Genomic DNA, 18,160 nt, shown 5'->3' on the forward strand with positions numbered 1-18,160 from the left:
TTACCCGTCGTCACCTCCCCTGTGCAGCCCTCCCTGACTGCTCCCAGGACACACCCCTGCCCTGTGCCTTGTTTGGTGCTGGTCACATCTCTTGACCCAACTTGCACAGACTCTGGGTGTCGTTCCTATCTGTGTGTCGCGGGGGTCACTGTCCACCACTCCTATCGGGTGGGGAGCCTGGCCATCAGAGTTCGCCCGATTGTGGCTCTCAGAGGTCCCCACATCCCCTAGACCTGGAGGTGCCGGGGTCCCCTGTGTGCTGTTGCCTGGCCAGCAGGTCCCCCACCTTCTCCTCCATGTTTCCCCGGGGCCCCATCTCAGTGTGGCAAGTCGCAGGGGCCCAGAACTGCTGGGGCGCGTCCTTGGATGGTGGGCCGGTGTGGGGGATGGGACGGCTGCACTGCTGTGCCCTCGCCCGCTTGCCGGCTCCGAGCCCACGTGGGCAGCGGGCACGGGAGGGACAAACGGGCGGCCCTGGGTCCTCTGGCCGCGGGGGCCGTGCTGAGCCCAGCCCCGTCCCCCAGGACCGGGACTTCCTGGCCAAGCAGAAGGAGGACCTGGAGCAGGCCATGCGGAAGGTCACGGCCGACAACAGGCGCGAGATCTGCAACAAGGAGCGCGAGTGTCTCAACAAGAAGCAGGGGCTGCTGCGAGGTGGGGGTTTGGGGGGCTCGGGGGCGCCCCAGCACCAGCTGCCCCCGGCCTGGCCGCCGGCAAGGCTGGAGGAGTCTCTCTCCCCACCGCAGGGACGCTCCGGGGCCCGCGTACGCGTGTCCCCGTGAGGGTCTCTGAGGGGGCCGTGCTGTCCGTCTGTCCGTCTGCAGACCGCGAGGCGGCCCTGTGGGAGATGGAGGAGCTGCAGCTGCAGGAGCGGCACCAGCTGCTCAAACAGCAGCTCAAGGACCAGTATTTCCTGCAGCGGCACGAGCTGATGCGGAAGCACGAGAAGGTGAGGCAGGGACCAGCCCCCGGACTCCCGGGGGAGGAGGTGAGGGGTTCCGGCCGGCAGGGGTCAGCTCACTGGACTCCCCAAAAGGTGACGGGGTCCTGGCTGGCAGGAACCAGCCCCCTTAACTCCCCCCTGGAGCTGAGAGGTCCTGGCCGGTGGGGATCAGCACCCTGGACTCCCTGGGAGGTGAGGGATCCAGGCCAACAGGGATCAGCCCCCTGAACTCCAGAGGGAGGAGGTGAGGGGTCCCGACTGGCAGGGGCCATCCCCCTGGACTCCCCCAGGAAGTGAGGGACTCCGGGCTGGCAGGGACCAGCCCCCTGGACTCCCCAGAAGGTGACGGGGTCCTGGCTGGCAGGGACCAGCCCCCTTAACTCCCCCCTGGAGGTGAGAGGTCCTGGCCGGTGAGGATCAGCACCCTGGACTCCCTGGGAGGTGAGGGGTCCAGGCCAACAGGGATCAGCCCCCTGAACTCCAGAGGGAGGAGGTGAGGGGTCCCGGCTGGCAGGGACCAGCCCCCTGGACTCCCCTGGGAGGTGAGGGGTTCCCGGCCAGCAGGGATCATCCCCCTGAACTCCAAGGGGAGGAGGTGAGGGGGTCCTGGCTGGTAGGGATCAGCCCCCTGGACTCCCCAGAAGGTGACGGGGTCCTGGCTGGCAGGGATCAGCCCCCTTAACTCCCCCCTGGAGGTGAGAGGTCCTGGCCGGTGGGGATCAGCATCCTGGACTCCCTGGGAGGTGAGGGGTCCCGGCCAGCAGGGATCAACCCCCTGAACTCCAGGGAGAGGAGGTGAAGGGTCCCCGCTGGCAAGGGTCAGCCCCCTGGACTCTCCTGGGAGGTGAGGGGGTTGTGGCTGGCAGGGATCAGCCCCCTGGACTCTCCTGGGAGGTGAGGGGTCCTGGCCAACAGGGATCAGCCCCCTGAACTCCCCCCTGGAGGTGACAGATCCTGGCCGGTGGGGATCAGCCCCCTGGACTCCCAGGGAGGCAGGAGGGGCCCAGCCGGGTCCCCGCAAGGCCCGGGTGGGGCACAGCGGAGGGGGCAGTTCCCGGGAAGGTCCCCTCTTTCCCTCGGGGGTGCTCAGCCGGGGTGGGCGGCCGCGTGGACGGACACGGTCCCCGTCGGCGCAGGAGCGGGAGCAGATGCAGCGCTACAACCAGCGCATGCAGGAGCAGCTGCGGCTGCGGCAGCAGCAGGAGCGGGCGCGGCTGCCCAAGATCCAGCGCAGTGAGGGCAAGACCCGCATGGCCATGTACAAGAAGAGCCTGCACATCGCGGGGGCGCCCGCCGCCCAGCAGCGCGACCGCGTCAAGCAGGTGGGAGGGGCTGCTGCCCGCCCCCCCCCGGGAGGCTGGGTGGGTCCCTGGGCCCGGCAACCCCCTGACCGACAGACCCCCCCGCCCCCCAGTTCTCCATGCAGGAGGAGAAGAGGCAGAAGTCGGAGCGGCTGCAGCAGCAGCAGAAGCACGAGAACCAGACGCGGGACATGACGGCCCAGTGCGACGCCAACATGGAAGAGCTGCAGCAGCTGCAGGTGCCCCCGGGAGGGGCGGAGGACAGCGGGGGGGGGCGGCTGGGGGCCCCCAATAAACTGACCCCAGGGAAAGGGGAGAGGCAAATGCAGCCGCGCTCGGGCTTCAGATGCTCCAGAGGAAACTTGGGTGCGTGTCTCGACCTCTCAGGCCGGGCTGGCACCTGGAAACCCGTTAGCCAGGGTTCAGCCAGAGAGACGTGGGCAAAGCCGTCCCCCGGGGAGATGGTGCCCCCACCTGGCAGGGTAGGCTCAGGGCGCCCCTTGTGGTAGGGGTCGGCATTGCAGGGATCAAGGCTGCCCACCGGCCCCAGTTGTGTGTGTGTGTGTGTGTGGGGGGGGAACCAGGCATGAAACCCTCAGCCAGCGTCCACCCTGCAGTGCAGGGGTGTCCGAGTACAGGATCCCGGGTGACTCACTCCAGTGCCAGCGGAGCTGCAGGGTCCTGGGGTCAGCTGGCAGAGGACCGGCACCCCCTGACCCCTGACCTGCAGCGTCCGTCCTGCCCCCGGGGCGCCCCCTCTGGGCACTCAGCTGCCTTCCGGCTCACCCACCGAGGGCCAGCCTGCGGTGCAGCCGGGGGTCCGTCCTGGAGTTCTGCAGGACCCCCGGGATGGATGTCTCATGTCTCGGCCTGCCCTGACCCGTCCTGCCGGGACTTGTGTTTTCAGCGGGAAAAGTGCCACCTGCTGGTGGAGCTGGAGGAGCAGAAGCTGAAGGCCCTGGACGAGAGCCACAGCCAGATCCTCCGGGAGTGGCGGGACCAGCTCCGGCCGCGCAAGAAGGTAGCGTGCGCGTGTGTGTGTGCATGCATGCGTGTGTTTGCATGAGCATGCATGCGTGTGAGTGTGTGTGTGTGAGATTTGGGAGTCCGTCGCCCCAACCCCCCCCACCCCACCCCCCCCCGGGCCTTGCTAAGGCTGTGCCTACTCAGTCCACTTCTCTGTGCTGGCTGTACCCAGAGGGCTGTGAGCTGACCTGGGAAGGGTCACTCCTACTCTCATGTCTTTCAGGGAGGGAGGGAGGGCTGTGTTGGGAATGACCCTGGGCCAGTGCCCAGTACCTGCGGGCAGGACCTCCCGAGCCGGGCCCGCCCCCCTGCGGCAGACACCGCACCCAGGACCTCACATTCACCCTCCCAGTGCCCGGCACCCCCCAGCCACACCATCTCCCTGCTTCCCGGTTGCCCGGGGTATCTGAAGTGCCGTCCATCCGTCCCCTGCCCCACATCACAGTCTGGCCTGGGCTCTGTGGTCTCGGCACGTGAAGCCTCTTGACGTGTGGTTTCTGACGGGCTCTGACCGTGTAGAGACGCGGGGGAGGGGCAACGGCTGAGCCTGAGGCTGCCCAGTCCCGGTGTCCACCCTGGGTCAGTGAGTCAGTGGAGTGAGAGTCTCTGCTTCATGGGTGCCCTGCACACTGCCCTGTCCCTGACCCGCAGGGTCCCCGCTGGGCTGAAAGACCCCTTACCTGAGATGCCGAGGGGGAGGCGGCAGGTCCGGGAAGCTCACTCAGCCAGCAGCACACCCTGCCAATGGCACTGACCACGAGGGCCACTCCCGGGGCGCTCGGACACGGCGGCCGGCAAAGGGCAGGAAAGCAGGGGCCAGAGGGGGACGCCAAGGCCGCTCCCTTGTGGGGACCTAACCGGGCGCAGCCTCGCCTGCAGTGTGGGGACCCTGGTTGGGCCCTCCTTCTGGCCCCCTCCTGGCTGTGGGACCCAGGGCCGGTGGCTCAGCCTCTCTGGGCTCCCAAAGCCCCGAGCTGGTGTTCCCAGAGCAGAAGCAACAGGCACGGCGGCTGGTCGCCTCTGAGCAGGAGGGAGTGGGGGGCGAGGGGGTCCACTCGGGCCGCAGAGCTGAGAGCAGCCCCCCCATCCTGTCGGTCTCTGAGCACCGTTCTTGGGGCACGTGGGGTCCTTCCGGAGGGTGCCCCAGGGGGCCGGAGCGATGGGACAGTGGGGAGGGCGCTGGCCTTGCATGTGACGGGCCTGGGTTCAATCCCCTGTACCCCCATGGGACCCCCTGAGCCTGCCAGGAGGGATCCCTGAGCGCAGAGCCCTGAGCACTGCCGGGTGGGCCCCCAACACACCGAAACACCAAGATGTGCTCAGGGGACAAGGTACCCCGGGGGGCTGCAGGAACGGAGCCAGCCTGGCATCCGGGGCACTGACATCCAGCCCGGGCTCTCTCCCCTGCCCGTGCAGGCGCTGGAGGACGAGCTGAACCAGAAGAAGCTGGAGCAGGAGCAGTTCTTCACGCTCAAGGAGGAGGCCGAGTCCCCGGAGCCCACCACCCCCAGCAAAGGCGCCAAGTTCTTCCCCTACAGCGCCCTGGACGCCCCCTAGCGGCCCCCGCCCCATTCTCTGTCCACACGTCACTCAGGACTCCCGGCCCCGCTCCCAGCTCCTGCCCTGCCCCCCACGCCCCGTCTGAGTCCCAGCCCCGGGGGGGGGGGGGGGCAGGGCCGGCAGAATGGTGCCCTGTGACCCCCAGGCTCCCTGCTTTTGCCAAAACGCCGGTACAGCCGTGCTCTCCACTGGCTGTGCTGGGCCTGGGGTCTTCGAGCCCCCAGAGACTGCCCCCAGGCCCCCCGCAGCCAACTCCCCAATGAAAGCAGGGCTCAAACCCGCAGGGAGAGGAGGCCTTCTTCACGGAGCCCAGCCCCCCACAACCCCCGGCACCCCAGTCTTGGGACGTGGAGGTGGAGGCTGGTCTTGGGGGGGTCCCCGCTGTGCGGGCTGGGGGTCCGTCGGTGAGCACCCGCTGTCGGTTCCCACCCACCCAGGCGCCCGAGTCTCAGGGGCTGGGGGAGGCCACTGGGGGGTTGTGCCTGGCTGGGCGCGTCCCCCCGCCCCTCTCGAGGAGATACTGCCCCCACTGCAGCCTTCCCCACTCCCCCCCTTGCCAGCAGAGCTGGCCCTGTGCCCCCTCCCCGTCTGAGAAGGTCAGAAACAGCCCAGCACTGAAAGACCATAAAAGGGTCTTTGCAACTATGACAAAGCCAGGATAGAGAAGACTGAACGCAGCGGGATCACAGATGTGCCCCCACGGTGACAGCCCAAAGAAACACAGCAGGCCAGCCTAGAGACAAGCAGAGCAGACTACGGACAGACAGACAGACAGAGCCCAGATTCGCCCGGCACGCACTTGGCCAGCCTCGGAGCCCTGGGAGCAACAGGGACTTCATGGTTGAGACCACCTTTGCCAGAAGTCGTAACGGAGACGTCCCGGCACGGAGCGCGCCTCGCCACACCAGATTAGGGTTCAAACACAGCTACCGACAACACCAGAGGATGCCACTAGTCATTCTTCCCGGGAGACCAAGGACTAGCGTTTTCTAATAAAGATGAGACATCTGTGTTCTGGTGGTCGTTCAGGTGGGACGGCCGGGCGAGGCCCCAGCTGAGGGGGGGGGGTCACCGTGTGGGTTCTCTGCAGACGAGCAGAACGTGTGCGGGTGACACGTGGTGGGACATGTGTGCGTGTGTGGGGGGGTGTGTGGGATGTGTGAATGTGAGAGGGACTTTGTGTGTGGGACGTGAGCATGTGTGTGTGGGATGTGAGAGTGTGTGTGAGAGACATAGGAATGTGGGTATGTGTGACATTAGTGTGGGGTTGTGTGTGGGACATGCACACGTGTGTGAGATGTGTGTGAGAGAGAATGTGTGTTTGTGTGAGAGTGTGTGTGAGAGGGGGGAGAGAATGTGTGAGAGGGTGTGTGTGTGAGAGAATGTATGTTTGTGTGTGTGAGAAGAGTGTGTGAGAGAGAGGGGGAGAGAGAGTGTGAGAGATTGTGTATGTGCGAGAATGTGTGTGTGTGAGAAGAGTGTATGGGAGAGAGGGCGAGAGAGTGTGAGAATGTGTGTGTGAGAGAGAATGTCTTTGTGTGTGTGAAAAAAGAGTGTGTGATAGAGGGGGAGAGAGTGTGTGTGAGAATGTGTGTGTGTGAGAAAGAATGTTTGTGTGTGTAAGAGAAGGGGAGAGAGAATGTGTGTGAGAGAGGGAGTGTGTGAGAGAGAATGTTTGTGTGTGTGTGTGTGAGTGTGTGTAAGAGAGAGGGGGAGAGTGTGTGTCTGAGGGAGAAGGAGCCCACTACAGCGAAGGCCCAACTCACCGACATCTGCAAACTGCTGACTCCTGGCAGCCGAGGTGGCCGGCCCCGCTCCAAGCCCGGTGGCCAGCTGGGCGAGACAGACGGGTCACTGCACGGGGCTGCCCGAGGCCGCAGCACACCGAGCTGGAGCAAGAAGATGGGGCCCTCACCGGTCAGGGACCACATCTGACAGAGAGGGGAAGGGCTGTGGGGGGGCAGTGGGGGGGCAGAAGCCCTCCCTGCTCTAGGGTGAGCAGCCCCAGAAGCGCCCGCAAGCACGCACGGCGGGGCAGTGAGGGCCGGGGGTGTCAGGTGAGAAGGCGGCAGGACGTTGGTCCAGGGAACGGGGACCCCTCGGGCTCCCACCTGGACCCTCGCTCTGCAGCCACCTGCAGAGGGACCCAGCAGAGTTGGGGAAACTGAGGCACACACCCCACCCCTGCTTTCTTGGACAGCAGGCAGGGCTGTCCACAGACTCCACCGCCAGGCCCGGAGGCCAGGTGCCCAGGAGGGAGACCCAGCTCTATGGGTCTGGTCATGGGAGGCAGGAACCGCTCCAGCATCTCCTCATGGGCTGGTCCATCCCCGCAGACTCGCAAAACAGGGGCCACAGCACCGCCTGGTGGAGAGACACCGCCAATGCCGCCACAGTGGAGGAGCCCTTTCCCACAGGCACCGGAATGGGGCGTTTAGGACAAATGACTCAAAATGATCATCCTGGTTACAACTGCATCAAAATAGGTAAAATAGGGGCCTGAGAGATAGTCCAGCGGGTAGGGCGTTTGCCTTGCCCGCGGCCGATCACTGAGCATCACCGGGTGGGGCCCAAGAAGCCACAGGACGTCTGTCTTGCACGTGGCCAACCTGGGTTCAATCCCCAGGCTCCTCCCAGTCCTGCCAGGAGTAAGCCCTCAGACCCACAGGGTAGAGCCTCCAAAATGAAAATAAATAAAATACTTGGAAGTCAATCTAGCAAAGTATATGAAAGAACTGTACAATAAAAAATGGTAAGGCACTTTTTTTTGGTACAACAAATACAAAGAAGTGGAAAGACATACCATGTTTATGGATTAGAAGAACAAACACAAATAAAATGACCGTCTTACCCAAAGCAACCTACATGATTCAAAGTAATCTATATAAAAAAAATTGTCAATGGCCATTTTTTCAAGGAAATAGGACAAATAATTCTAATACTTGAATGTAAAGATAATGAGATATCATAAAAAATGTTCTGATAAGATTTTTTTATGATATCTCATTATCTCATTCCTACTCTGGACAAACTTGCAGGCTATCGAATATAGCCTGCCCACAGGGCAGAGTCTGGCAAACTCCCCGTGGCGCACCAAATATGCCAAATACCAGTAACAATGATGGGTCTCATTCTCCTAAAGAGCCGTGAATATAATCTCAGGGCTAGGATGAAAGAGACGTTACTGGGGCCTGCTCGAGCCAATCGACGAATAACAGGATGATGAAATGAAAATGAAAAATGAATGTAAAGAAAAACGGCCTCCGATTCCCAAAGCAGTGCGACGACCGATCACGACCATCCTGTTGTTCGTCGATTGCCTCGAGCAGGCCCCAGTAACGTCTCCTTCATCCTAGCCCTGAGATTATATTCAAGGCTCTTTAGGGCTGGAGTGATAGCACAGCGGGTAGGGCGTTCGCCTTACAAGCGGCCAACATGGCCAACCCGAGTTCGATTCCTCCGCCCCTCTCGGAGAGCCCGGCAAGCTACCGAGAGTATTCGATATGCCAGACACAGTAACAACAAAGTCTCCAATGGAGACGTTACTGGGCCCGCTCGAGCAAATCGACGATCAACGGGAGGGCCTTTACCTTTACCTTAGGAGAACGAGACCCATCATTGTTACCGGTATTTGGCATATTGGGTACGCCAAGGGGAGTTTGCCAGACTCTGCCGTGTGCGCAGGCTACATTCGGTAGCCTGCCAGTTTGTCCAAAGTAAGAATGAGATAATAAGATGTAGCACAGTCGCAAATGCGGCCATGCGCTTCCGGGAGCTGGGTTTTATAGTCTCTGGGTCTTGGCCATTGATGGGATTACACAGCGCCAGGGGGCCAGTTGGTGGGTGTGACCCCCGCCTACTGGAATTTGGAGGATCTGGGTGGAGGATGCTCAGCCCCGATCCGGGCAGGCTTGGAGATCTCAGCCCCGGGACCCGCATGCCTTTGTTCCTCTGCCGGTACCTTCATGTGTGCGGAGAGTGGTCTCAGCATGGTGGTGGCTGGTTCTGGAGGTCTTCGGCTGCCGGAGCCCTGGTCGGGGCGGGGAGGAAAGCTCAACCCGCTCCCCTCCAAGGGGCCCCAGCGGGGACAGCCAGGCACGGGGGCAGGAGACTCTGCATAGATAGCATTAGGAAAATAGATATCTACTCGCAAATGAATGAAATTAGAGACTCCCAAAGCAATACACTGAGAGAAAAGAAGATTTGAGAGATAGTAGGGTGTTTGCCTTGCCTGGGGCCCACCAGGGTTTGATCCCTGACATAGCAAACAGTCCCCCGAGCCAGAAGTCAGACCTGGGCACAGACAGGTGTGGCCCCCAAACCAAAAACAAATTGAAAAAAAAAAAGGAAAGAAAATTGGAGGCATTACATCCCCTGACTTCAAACACTAATTAAAACCGTGTGGTCCTACAACAAAAAGACACGCAGACCAATGGAATGAGCAAGCCCCCCACCCCCCGATAAACCCATACATCTGTGAAGACGTACAACACGGGGGCCAACACCTTAAGTGGAGGGAAGACAGACTCTTGAATAGCCGACGACGACTGGTCATGTTAAGAGATTGTGGGTCTGGTTTCGCTCGGGGGGACGCTAGGTGTGTGGGGACTGAACCTGGGTCACCGTGCGCAGGGCGGGGAATACACTCTGTGTGACTCCAGTCCCCGGGTTTTAGAATAGAAACTCGGCTCCACTCGTACCTGAACTTGCCAAGGGGAAAGAGTCTTGGGACTTGGTCGCCCCCACTGAGAATTCAGTCGTGGCTGGCTGGAACTGGGGGTGGCCATTCCTTGGGGCTCCCCTACACGGTGGCTGACCCAGGCCCAGGGTCTCCACCAGGATGGGGGTCTCTGCCTGGTCACCGTCTGCTGCTCACGGCTGTGCTACATGGGCCGGTTCGAGCAGGGCACAGTGGACCCCAGCTCTGACCTGCCAGGGGGCACGGAGCGTGAAGGGCTCAAATGCTGCCCCCTCGCTTTTTTAGTCTCTAGACGAAAACTGGCCGGGCCAGGCACAGGCTGAGCGGGGAGCAGCCACTCCAGAAGCCACAGCCAGGAGCAGACCCCCTGGCTGAGCAGCCCAGCAGCGGCCATCCCAAAGCTGGGGCCAGCATGCTTCGGCATCCCACGGGAGAGAGCCGAGAAGGGCAGCTCTCAACAGCTGTTCCTGGGGCAGGAGGACCACAACGTCCAGCCTCAGCCACTGTAAACCGTGCGTGACAGTGAGACTTTGCTGTCATGGCAGCTGCAGGGAATGGGCATCCCAAGATGCACACGACCCAGAGCCAGAGGTCACACAAGCACTGAGAACATCCCCCTGGGGGCCTTGGCAGCCAGACCCCAACGGGTATTTGGAGAAGGAGCACCGGATAGCTGCCCATGCTGGCCACTGCCGGGAGCTCTGTCCACTGTTCGCACCAGGAACAATGGGGGAATGAAGGTTTCAGTGGCATTGCTGGGTGGGGACTGAAGCATAGGTTAGGTTCTCGATGACATCAGGTCTGTGCCCTGCCCAAGGATGACTGCTGAGCCGAAACTCTCTCACGAAGAAACCCACGGAGCAGAGAACCAATCACCTCGAAGAAAGACTGAGGGAATGAAAAATGCAAGAGCCCGTTCAAACAGAAATGAAGGTGATCATAGATACCGCAGGAGACGCCCCAGGACACGGAATCAGCGGCCTCGAAGACACGGCGCACGACACTGCCAAGAAAGAAGGCACAGTGGGGAGTTCTTAAGGAAGACAACTGGCCAGCTCTATCTGACAATACCAAGAGGAACAACTTTGGGACCAGAGAGAGAGCACAGCGGGGAGGGTGTTTGCCTTGCAGGTGGCCTACCTAGGTTGGACCCCCAGCACCCCATATGGTCTTCTGAATTCCGCCAGGAGTAATGACTGAGTGCTGAGGCCTGAGGGGTAAGCCCTGAGCATCACCAGGTGTGACACGCCCCCCCCCCCCCCAAAGACAGAACCCACATGCATTTATCCTATTTATTTTTTGAGTTACACCCAGTGATGCTCAGGGGTTATTCCTGGCTGGATCTGCACTCAGGGGTTATTCCAGATGATGCTAGGGGGACCATATGGGATGCTTGGGATTGAACCCAGGTCGGACACGTGCAAGGCAAATGCCCTGCCTGCTGGACTATCCCTCGGGGCCCGCATTTATCCTGTTTACTGCCTCTGCATTCCCGCAGGGACTGGTCATGACCTGGGACTCGAACCAGCACTGGGGCGGGCTGTTTTTTGAGGAAGTAGGAGCAGACCCTGGAATGACAGATAAGCGTCAGCTGGAAGCGGGCGGCCCCGTAGGCGGCAGAGCTGTTCCGCTTCCCAGATCAAACCCTCAGGCCGCTCCCGCATTCCCAGGCCGGGGAGGCAGTGGGCGAGCGCCCAGGTGGGTGCCGCCTCCCGGGCTCTGAGTCAGCTCAGCCTCCGAAGACTCAGCTGAGTCCAGTCAACCCACAGGACTGTAAGATAAATAAAAAAGCCATTGTTAGTTCAGGCCACTATGTTGTCGGTAACTGGCAGCAGTGGCCTCTTTACTTTTTACTGTATGTCCCCAGGCCCAGACAAGAACTCTGATGGCATTCAGACACATGTGAGTGCAAAAACATAACAATTCTGGCCTTTTTTTTTTCGGGGGGGGGCGCGAATACCCCTACTGTGCAGGGCTTGTCTGTGGACGGGCTGTGTGCAAGAACAGAGCCCTGCACGTTGGACTCTCTGGCCAGCCCTCTTTCTTCCCGGAGCTTCACTTCGGGTGGACAGCCCCACACTGGGACTCAGTGCCGGGGACAAATCCCGTGTTCTGCGGGCATCCGAGTTCTGTGGGCATCGAGTCCCGTCAGAAGGCAGAGGCCACGGAGCAGCTGGGCCCTTCCCTTCACGGATGCAGAGAGTGAAAGCACGTGACAACAGTGCTCTAATGACGGTCTGTGCCTGGCTCCCTAAACCGGCCAGCTGCCTCGGAGAGGTGGGGGGGCGGGGGGGTGTGGCATCACTTTAAAATATTTCTGCTTTGCTTTCAAAATAAATTTCTGATGCTTTAACTTGTTTTAGCTTGACTGGCATGCCCGTTACAGATAGCTCTACCCAGGTCACGTGCAAATCAGTGGAAAAGGAGGCGTGACAAGGGGGGGGGAGAAATTTGACTGTGGGTTCTCCAGTTGAAAGGAATTTCGCAGGCCCCCACACCCCAGACAAGAATCAGGACAGAGCAAGGGGAAAGCACAGGCGCAGTCTGACCCCGATAAAGCAGCGTTGTGCAAACTGCAAGACGGACGCCCCCCACCACCTTCCCTGAGCCCCAGACTGGCAGAGAGGAGGGAGCTGCTTTCTTGCTGCTTTTTGGGAACAATTTCAAGCTCCATCTAGCACTAGTCCCTCCTGCCGGCTAGGATTTGTTAGTACCACTAGTACCACGTTGACCCAGCGCTGGGGCCTGTGTTTGGTGGATCCACCCCTTTGCACCCCCAGACTCTGCAGGGAGAAGCAGGCTTCCCCGCCACAGCCCCCTCCCTCGCAGAATTCAGCTCCGGGAGCGCACAGGCTTGGTCGGGCACGGCCGGGGCATGCTCCGGGCTCATTCCCAGCTCCTAGACGCGTGGTCGGCCTGGGAAGCGAAAACTGGGGGCGGGGAGGGGGGGGCTTCAAACCAGCACGCCCGTCCTCGACTCTTCGCAGCTGAGCCCGGCTCCCATGCACGACCCCGTCGGTTCCGCCCAAAGGAACCTCCGAAGCCCCTGGCAACTGGCGCATCACAGGGTGGGCCCCAAAAAAACAAACAAAAAAAGATGAAAAATAAATGGCCTGAAAGAAAAGGAAGGAAAGGAAAAAGGAAAGAAAGAAAATAAAGGGAAGAAGGGAGGGAAAAAAAGAAAGTGAAGGAAAGAAGAAAAAAGGAAAGAAGAAAGGGAAGGAAAGAAAAAAGGAAAGAAGGGAGAAAAGAAAAAAGGAAAGAGAAAGAAATCGAAGGAAAGAACAAAAATGAAAGAAGAAAAGAAAGGAAAGGAGAAAGCAAAGCGCAGAAAAGCAAGAAGAGCAAAGCGCGAGAGCGAGGGCGGGCCCCGCGCCTCGGGATGCTCCGGGACGCACCTGCCCGCATCAGCCTCCTCCGCCCGCCGCGCAGCGCCGCTACCTGCGCGCCCGCGGGCCCGGCGGCCTCCACCGCGCATGTGCGGAAGCCGGTCGCGCCCGCGGGATCTCAGACGAGCCGCCGGAGTTTCCGCCCGGGGTTGGGGGGCGGGGCGGGGCGGGGGGGGGGGGTCGGCCGGAAGTCAGGCTGTGGGAAGGGGGAGGGGGTGCGGGGTGCGCGTGGGGGGGGCGGGGAGGCGGCGGCGGACTCGCCGCCGGAAGCCGCCTCCGCGCGCGGGGCACGCTGGGAGTTGTGGTCGGGGAGCTGCCCGGATCGCAGCCTCGGCGCGTCCATCGCTCCTCTCGCAGGTCGCGTCCAGGCCGGGCGGGCGGCGGTGTGCGGGGGGGCTGCGGCGCCCGAGCGGCGGGCGGCCGCGGGGCTGGGGGCGGTCCGCGGGCCAGCGCGGGCCGAGCGGGGCGGCCGGGCGGAGCGTGCGGGCCGGCGGGGGCGCGCGCGCGGCGGGGCGCGCGGTGCCTGCCGGGAGTTGTAGTCCGCGGCGAGCGCGGCGCGCGGAGGGCGGAGCTGCCGGCGGCGGCCCGGGCGGGCGGGCGGGCAGCGCGAGTGGGTGCGAGCGGCGCGTCCGCCTCCGCCGCCGCGGCCGTCGCCTCCTCCTCCTCCTCTCCTCCTCCTCCTCCTCCTCTCCCTCTCCCTCTCCTCCTCCTCCTCCTCCTCTCCTCCGCCTCCTCCGCTGCGCCTCCTCCGCTGCGCCTCCTCCGCCCGGGCCGTGCGCCGCCGCGCGGGGCGAGCGAGGCGGGGCCGCCGGGGCCGCCATGGAGCCCGACTCGGTGATCGAGGACAAGACGATCGAGCTCATGGTGAGTGGCCCGGGCGGCCGGGGCTTCCGGCGCCGGACAAAGGCCCCGCGGCCGGGCGGGCGGGCGGGCGGCGGGCGGGCCGGCCCCCACCCCCCGCCGGGCCCCGCGCCCCGCCGCGCCGGGCGCCCGGGGCGTGCAGGGACTCCCTCTCCTCCACCGATTTATTTGCTTGATTTGACTACGGTGAGGAGGAGGAGGAGGAGGAGGATGATGATGATGATGCATTCTTTATTTATTTATTTATTTATTTTTATAAAGAAACAGAATCCGAGAGGGTGGCCCGGTGGTGGCGGTGGTGGTGGTGAAGGGGGGGGTGGGAGGGGGAAGCGGAGGCCTTTTTTTTGCAGCCTCGGTTGGATCCCCGGGTTGGAAAGAAATGAGAACATGGCAGCCCGGTTTGCTTTCTGCCCGTTTGGAGCATTTAGGGAAATGCAGCGAGGCTCCCCCCCTCCCCGAGAGCTGGCGGAGGAGGAAGTCTGGGCCCCGGCGGAGGGACCGGCCCGGGGGTTTCTCCTGCCCCGGGGAAACCTTCATTCCCAGTTTCTTTGTATCACTGGTCAGACAGTAGCAACTGTTTCCTACCACCCCCCAGGGTAAGCGAGGAAAGGGTGAAAGTAAACCTCCTCCACCCGACTAAGAAGATACATATATATAAATAATTTGTTTTCCTCCCCCCCCCCCAGCCAGATTTTTTTTTCTTCCCCCTTCTTCTTTTCTCCAGCGTGAAAATGTGTCTTGAGTCAGGGATCCCAGTGGGTAGGGTCGGTGACATCAGAGCCACTTCCCCCATTTAATGTTATCAATAATCCATGGTGACACGGAGTCTGTTGAGAGCTGCTTGGTGCCTGCGGATGATGGCATCTGGGGAGTTGAGATGCACGTTTTTTTTTTAAATGGAAGGACAGTAGCTTACACACGAGGCCGTTTCATCTCTGCCGCCCTTTGCCTGATGCAGAGCGAAAACTTCCCCAGCGTCCTGGAAAACTAGAGGGAAGAGAAGGGAAGGTGGAAAAGAGAAGAAAGCCCTGCTACTTTCTGGGGTGTGTGTGTGGTTAGTGTGAGTGTGTGTGTGTGTGTGTGCGTGCACACCCTCCCACACGCATTGGGTTGCTTTCTGAGGGATGCTGCCATTTGTGGGTTTTCATTTGGTTTTCATTTATTCAGTTCTCCTCTTCAGTATAATTTCTCAGACCTTGTTACAGTCAAGCCTTTGCTCCGCTGCAGATTTCGTAGTGGGTCTTGGTAAAGATCTTAAGTGGGAATTATATTTATAGTACATATTCTTGTGGCTGTATCATGCATGTATTTATAGCAGGAGGAGTACTTTATATCGACAAATTGTAACTCGGTACCATTTTAAAAGGGGCTGTTCGGTGCTCCCTGCATTCCCATTCACTCGAAAGATTCCTAAGATGGCTATTTCCTGAGACTGAGAATACAGTGTGTCCCATTCATTGCCTTTGACTGTGATTGAAAATATATATATATATATATATCTGCAGATGAATTTTACTGGCCTCCTATGCTCATAACTTAAGAAAGTTGTTATTTTACATGATCGTACTTGTCTATAATCTGAAAAGATAATTCAGCCTTCCTCTAAGACATTATAAGCTGAGATCTTTGAAAAATTTACCAGGGCTTAGTAGTCACCTGGAACAATGCTAACATAGCTTTTCACATAGAGATTTTGATGTTCCCTCAAGGGGAAGCCAGGTGAGATTCTGAGGCCTCCCTTTTCCTGCAAATACTATTTACATGAATGTAGTTGACTTGATGTCCACTTAACAGCCGATACAGTCAATCCAGGACCAGCTGTAGAAGTGCGGAAGCTTAGAAATCCAATTGCAAGTGGTTTTCAGAATTGACTGCTTTTCATTCTTCAGAACTCAGTAGAAATATTTTTTATATTGATTTCAAAATAGCCTGATAGGAGGAGTGAAAGGGGTTTAACTTGGGGGCCGGAGCGATAGCACAGCGGGTAGGGCGTTTGCCTTGTACGCGGCTGACCATGGTTTGATTCCCAGCGTCCCATAGGGTCCCCCGAGCACCGCCAGGAGGAATTCCTGAGTGCAGAGCCAGGAGGAACTCCTGAGCTCTTGCCGGGTGTGACTCCAAAAGCTAAAAACAAAAACAAAGGGGGTTTAACTTGGTGGGTTTTTGTTTCTGTGTTTGGGCCACACCCTGTGGTGCTCAGGGCATACTCTGCTTGGTGGACCTTACAGGGTGCCAGGGATCGAACCTGGGTTGGTCACACGCAAGGCAAGCGCCCTGTATTCGTGACACTTCGAAAGCCTGAACTACGGAAGAGTTTCTGGATTTTAGGAGTGGGTTCTGGTGCTTCAGTATTTGCAGTTGGGCTCTTGACTTCATCTCGACATTCTTTGACTTCAAGTCTTCTTTCTTCTTGCACTTTTGGTCATTTGACTATGGGACAGACGGTCTCTAAACGAGAGAGACAGATTGAGTCGGCAGTGGCCAAGGGTGAATACCGGCGCTCTCATTCAGCCACTGCCCCCCCCATGCCATGTCTATTTTGGGGGAGCTAATGTTTCACCTCCCCCAGCCTCTCCGAGCTTCCCTTAGGAAAGCCTTGGTGTCAGGGCCCTGTCGATTTCTGCTCTGGGCTGGAAGGAAGGAAACCGGGTGAGGTCACGTGGCACCTGCTGACCCGTGCCGGCTAGGCTTTCTGCCTGGGCCTCCTGGTGCCCAGCTCAGCCCGGGCCCTTGTGTGACCCCCTCCCGGGCTTCTCCCTCCCCGCTCTCCACACTGAGCAGGCCGGCTTAGCTGCTGAGTGCTCTTGCTCTGTGCTAAGTGGCCTTAAGTGAGTCATTTCCCCTCTGTTATCTCGGAGTGGGTTACCTGTTGGATGACGTCATGACAGGTCAAATGTGTGACCTCTCCTCCCCTTACTTAGGGGGCTTGTTCACAGCCAACGTGGTTGGGCGGGGTCATGCCTGGTGGTGCCCTGGGACCCGCAGCATACCCGGCCTTTCCCACACGCCAAGCTACGCTCCGGCCACCTCTCTGGCTCCCACATGGGGCCTTTGGAGGAGATGTGTTTTAAAAAATGCCGTTTTTGGAGTTTTTAAAGTCGCCCATCGGGAGACAGGTCATGGAGATGAAAGAAACAGATAAGCAAAGTGCTTGGAAATTTTTTTCTCTATTTTTTTTTTCTCTTTTTGCACTTGGCCCTGGCCCTTGACCGTGGGCTGGCTCAGTGACTCCCGTAAAGAAATCAGATCTGACCCTGTCATCATCCCTGATCCCCACGTATTCGAGCCTCATGTTGATTTGCCAGTGGCAGATTACAGAGGAAGGTTTAAGGTTGGGGCTGGCCGGAGAGGACCTGCGTCAGAGGGGCAGAGACCCAGCTGCCTCCGTCCCTGCCCCTGGGTTTGGAGTAAGCCCGATGGCCCTTCAGCTGGTCAGGGAGAAGGTGGGCGCGAGCCTGATCGCTCACCCCGGAAGCCCGGGGCTCTGGATTCCAGAAAGTCCCCCCTCTGCGCCAGGCTGTTCTCAGGACCCTGCGTTTCGCCAGGGATTGTCGCCTCCTGCCAGGGAGAAGCAGCCTGTCACAGAGCCTCAGTACCCCCACCCCGCTTCTATCGCCCTTTCTCCAGCCGCCCGGGGAGAGGGCTGGGGAGCCCAGCTCGCCGCCGCGTGGGGCAGAATAAAGTCTGCCCGTGCGCTCCTCTCGGGGCACTTCCAGACTCCGGGCTTGGGTGGTCCTTTCCTGCCCGTGGCCCTGATGGGCTCACCTGGGCCTGCCTGGAGGAGGTGTTTCCCGCTGATGGTTCACACGCGTTATTGCTGAGTTTCGCCGCCGGACCAGCAGGCTGCCTAGTTTTTGGTGGTGGTTGTTCATTTCTCGAACTTCTTCACCGAGTGACCAAGGCGGGTCTCCGGGGCCTGCCTCCCTGCCCGTCCCAGGGCTGCCTGTCTCTTCAGGGGCTGTGTCTGATTGTCCCTTGAATCCTCAGAACTTGCCAGTTGGGCGCTTGGGGGGAAGTGCTCGAAATCAGTGTTGGGGCTCTGTGTGATTCTGTGCCAGGAGGTCCTGCCACCTTTGCCAGATGCCCTCTGCTATCCCGAAGACGGAGCGTGTGATGCGTAGAGAGAATCTGGAAAAGGGGCGTGAGGGCCGAGGGCAGCATCCGTCACCCAGGACAGCCAGGGGCCCCTGGGACCACGATACGGACTTCACATACATCCAGGTTGATGAGAGCGGCGTCTTTTCTCTAGCCTCTGGTGCCCGTGAGAAGTGCCAGGAGCAGATCCGCAGCCGCTCTTAGGGAGAAGCGAGATGTAGCCAGAGACTGGGCCGCGATTCCTTGAGCAAGTCTGTTTCCTGGCCGCCACCTGCTCGAGGTGGGC

The 18,160-nt window shown here is 60.2% G+C and overlaps 2 protein-coding genes across 5 annotated transcripts in view; both read left to right on the top strand.

Moving 5' to 3' along the window:
• The window catches only part of STK10 (serine/threonine kinase 10), a 54,701-nt gene extending 48,865 nt beyond the window's left edge, over positions 1 to 5,836 (top strand). The window contains exons 14-19 of the mRNA XM_056112309.1: positions 525 to 654; positions 825 to 949; positions 2,080 to 2,265; positions 2,358 to 2,483; positions 3,152 to 3,265; positions 4,687 to 5,836. Of these exons, the coding sequence (XP_055968284.1) occupies positions 525 to 654; positions 825 to 949; positions 2,080 to 2,265; positions 2,358 to 2,483; positions 3,152 to 3,265; positions 4,687 to 4,827 (822 nt within the window). The 3' untranslated portion in view covers positions 4,828 to 5,836. The remainder of the gene's footprint in view (positions 1 to 524; positions 655 to 824; positions 950 to 2,079; positions 2,266 to 2,357; positions 2,484 to 3,151; positions 3,266 to 4,686) is intronic.
• Positions 5,837 to 13,451: 7,615 nt separating this feature from the next.
• Positions 13,452 to 18,160, top strand: part of FBXW11 (F-box and WD repeat domain containing 11) — a 60,049-nt gene continuing 55,340 nt past the window's right edge. For 2 of the 4 annotated variants that reach the window (XM_056112239.1, XM_056112240.1), the window contains exon 1: positions 13,642 to 13,782. Coding sequence is in view for 2 of the 4 variants with exons in the window: in XM_056112242.1 (XP_055968217.1) it covers positions 13,738 to 13,782 (45 nt within the window). In the remaining 2 variants the exon portion in view is untranslated. Of the gene's footprint in view, positions 13,598 to 13,633; positions 13,783 to 18,160 lie in introns of those variants that run through there. The other 2 variants (XM_056112242.1, XM_056112241.1) reach the window with 2 other exon arrangements.

Source organism: Sorex fumeus, unplaced genomic scaffold (assembly GCF_029834395.1).
Source record: "Sorex fumeus unplaced genomic scaffold, SorFum_2.1 ptg000017l, whole genome shotgun sequence".
NCBI classification, from domain to species: Eukaryota; Metazoa; Chordata; class Mammalia; order Eulipotyphla; family Soricidae; genus Sorex; species Sorex fumeus.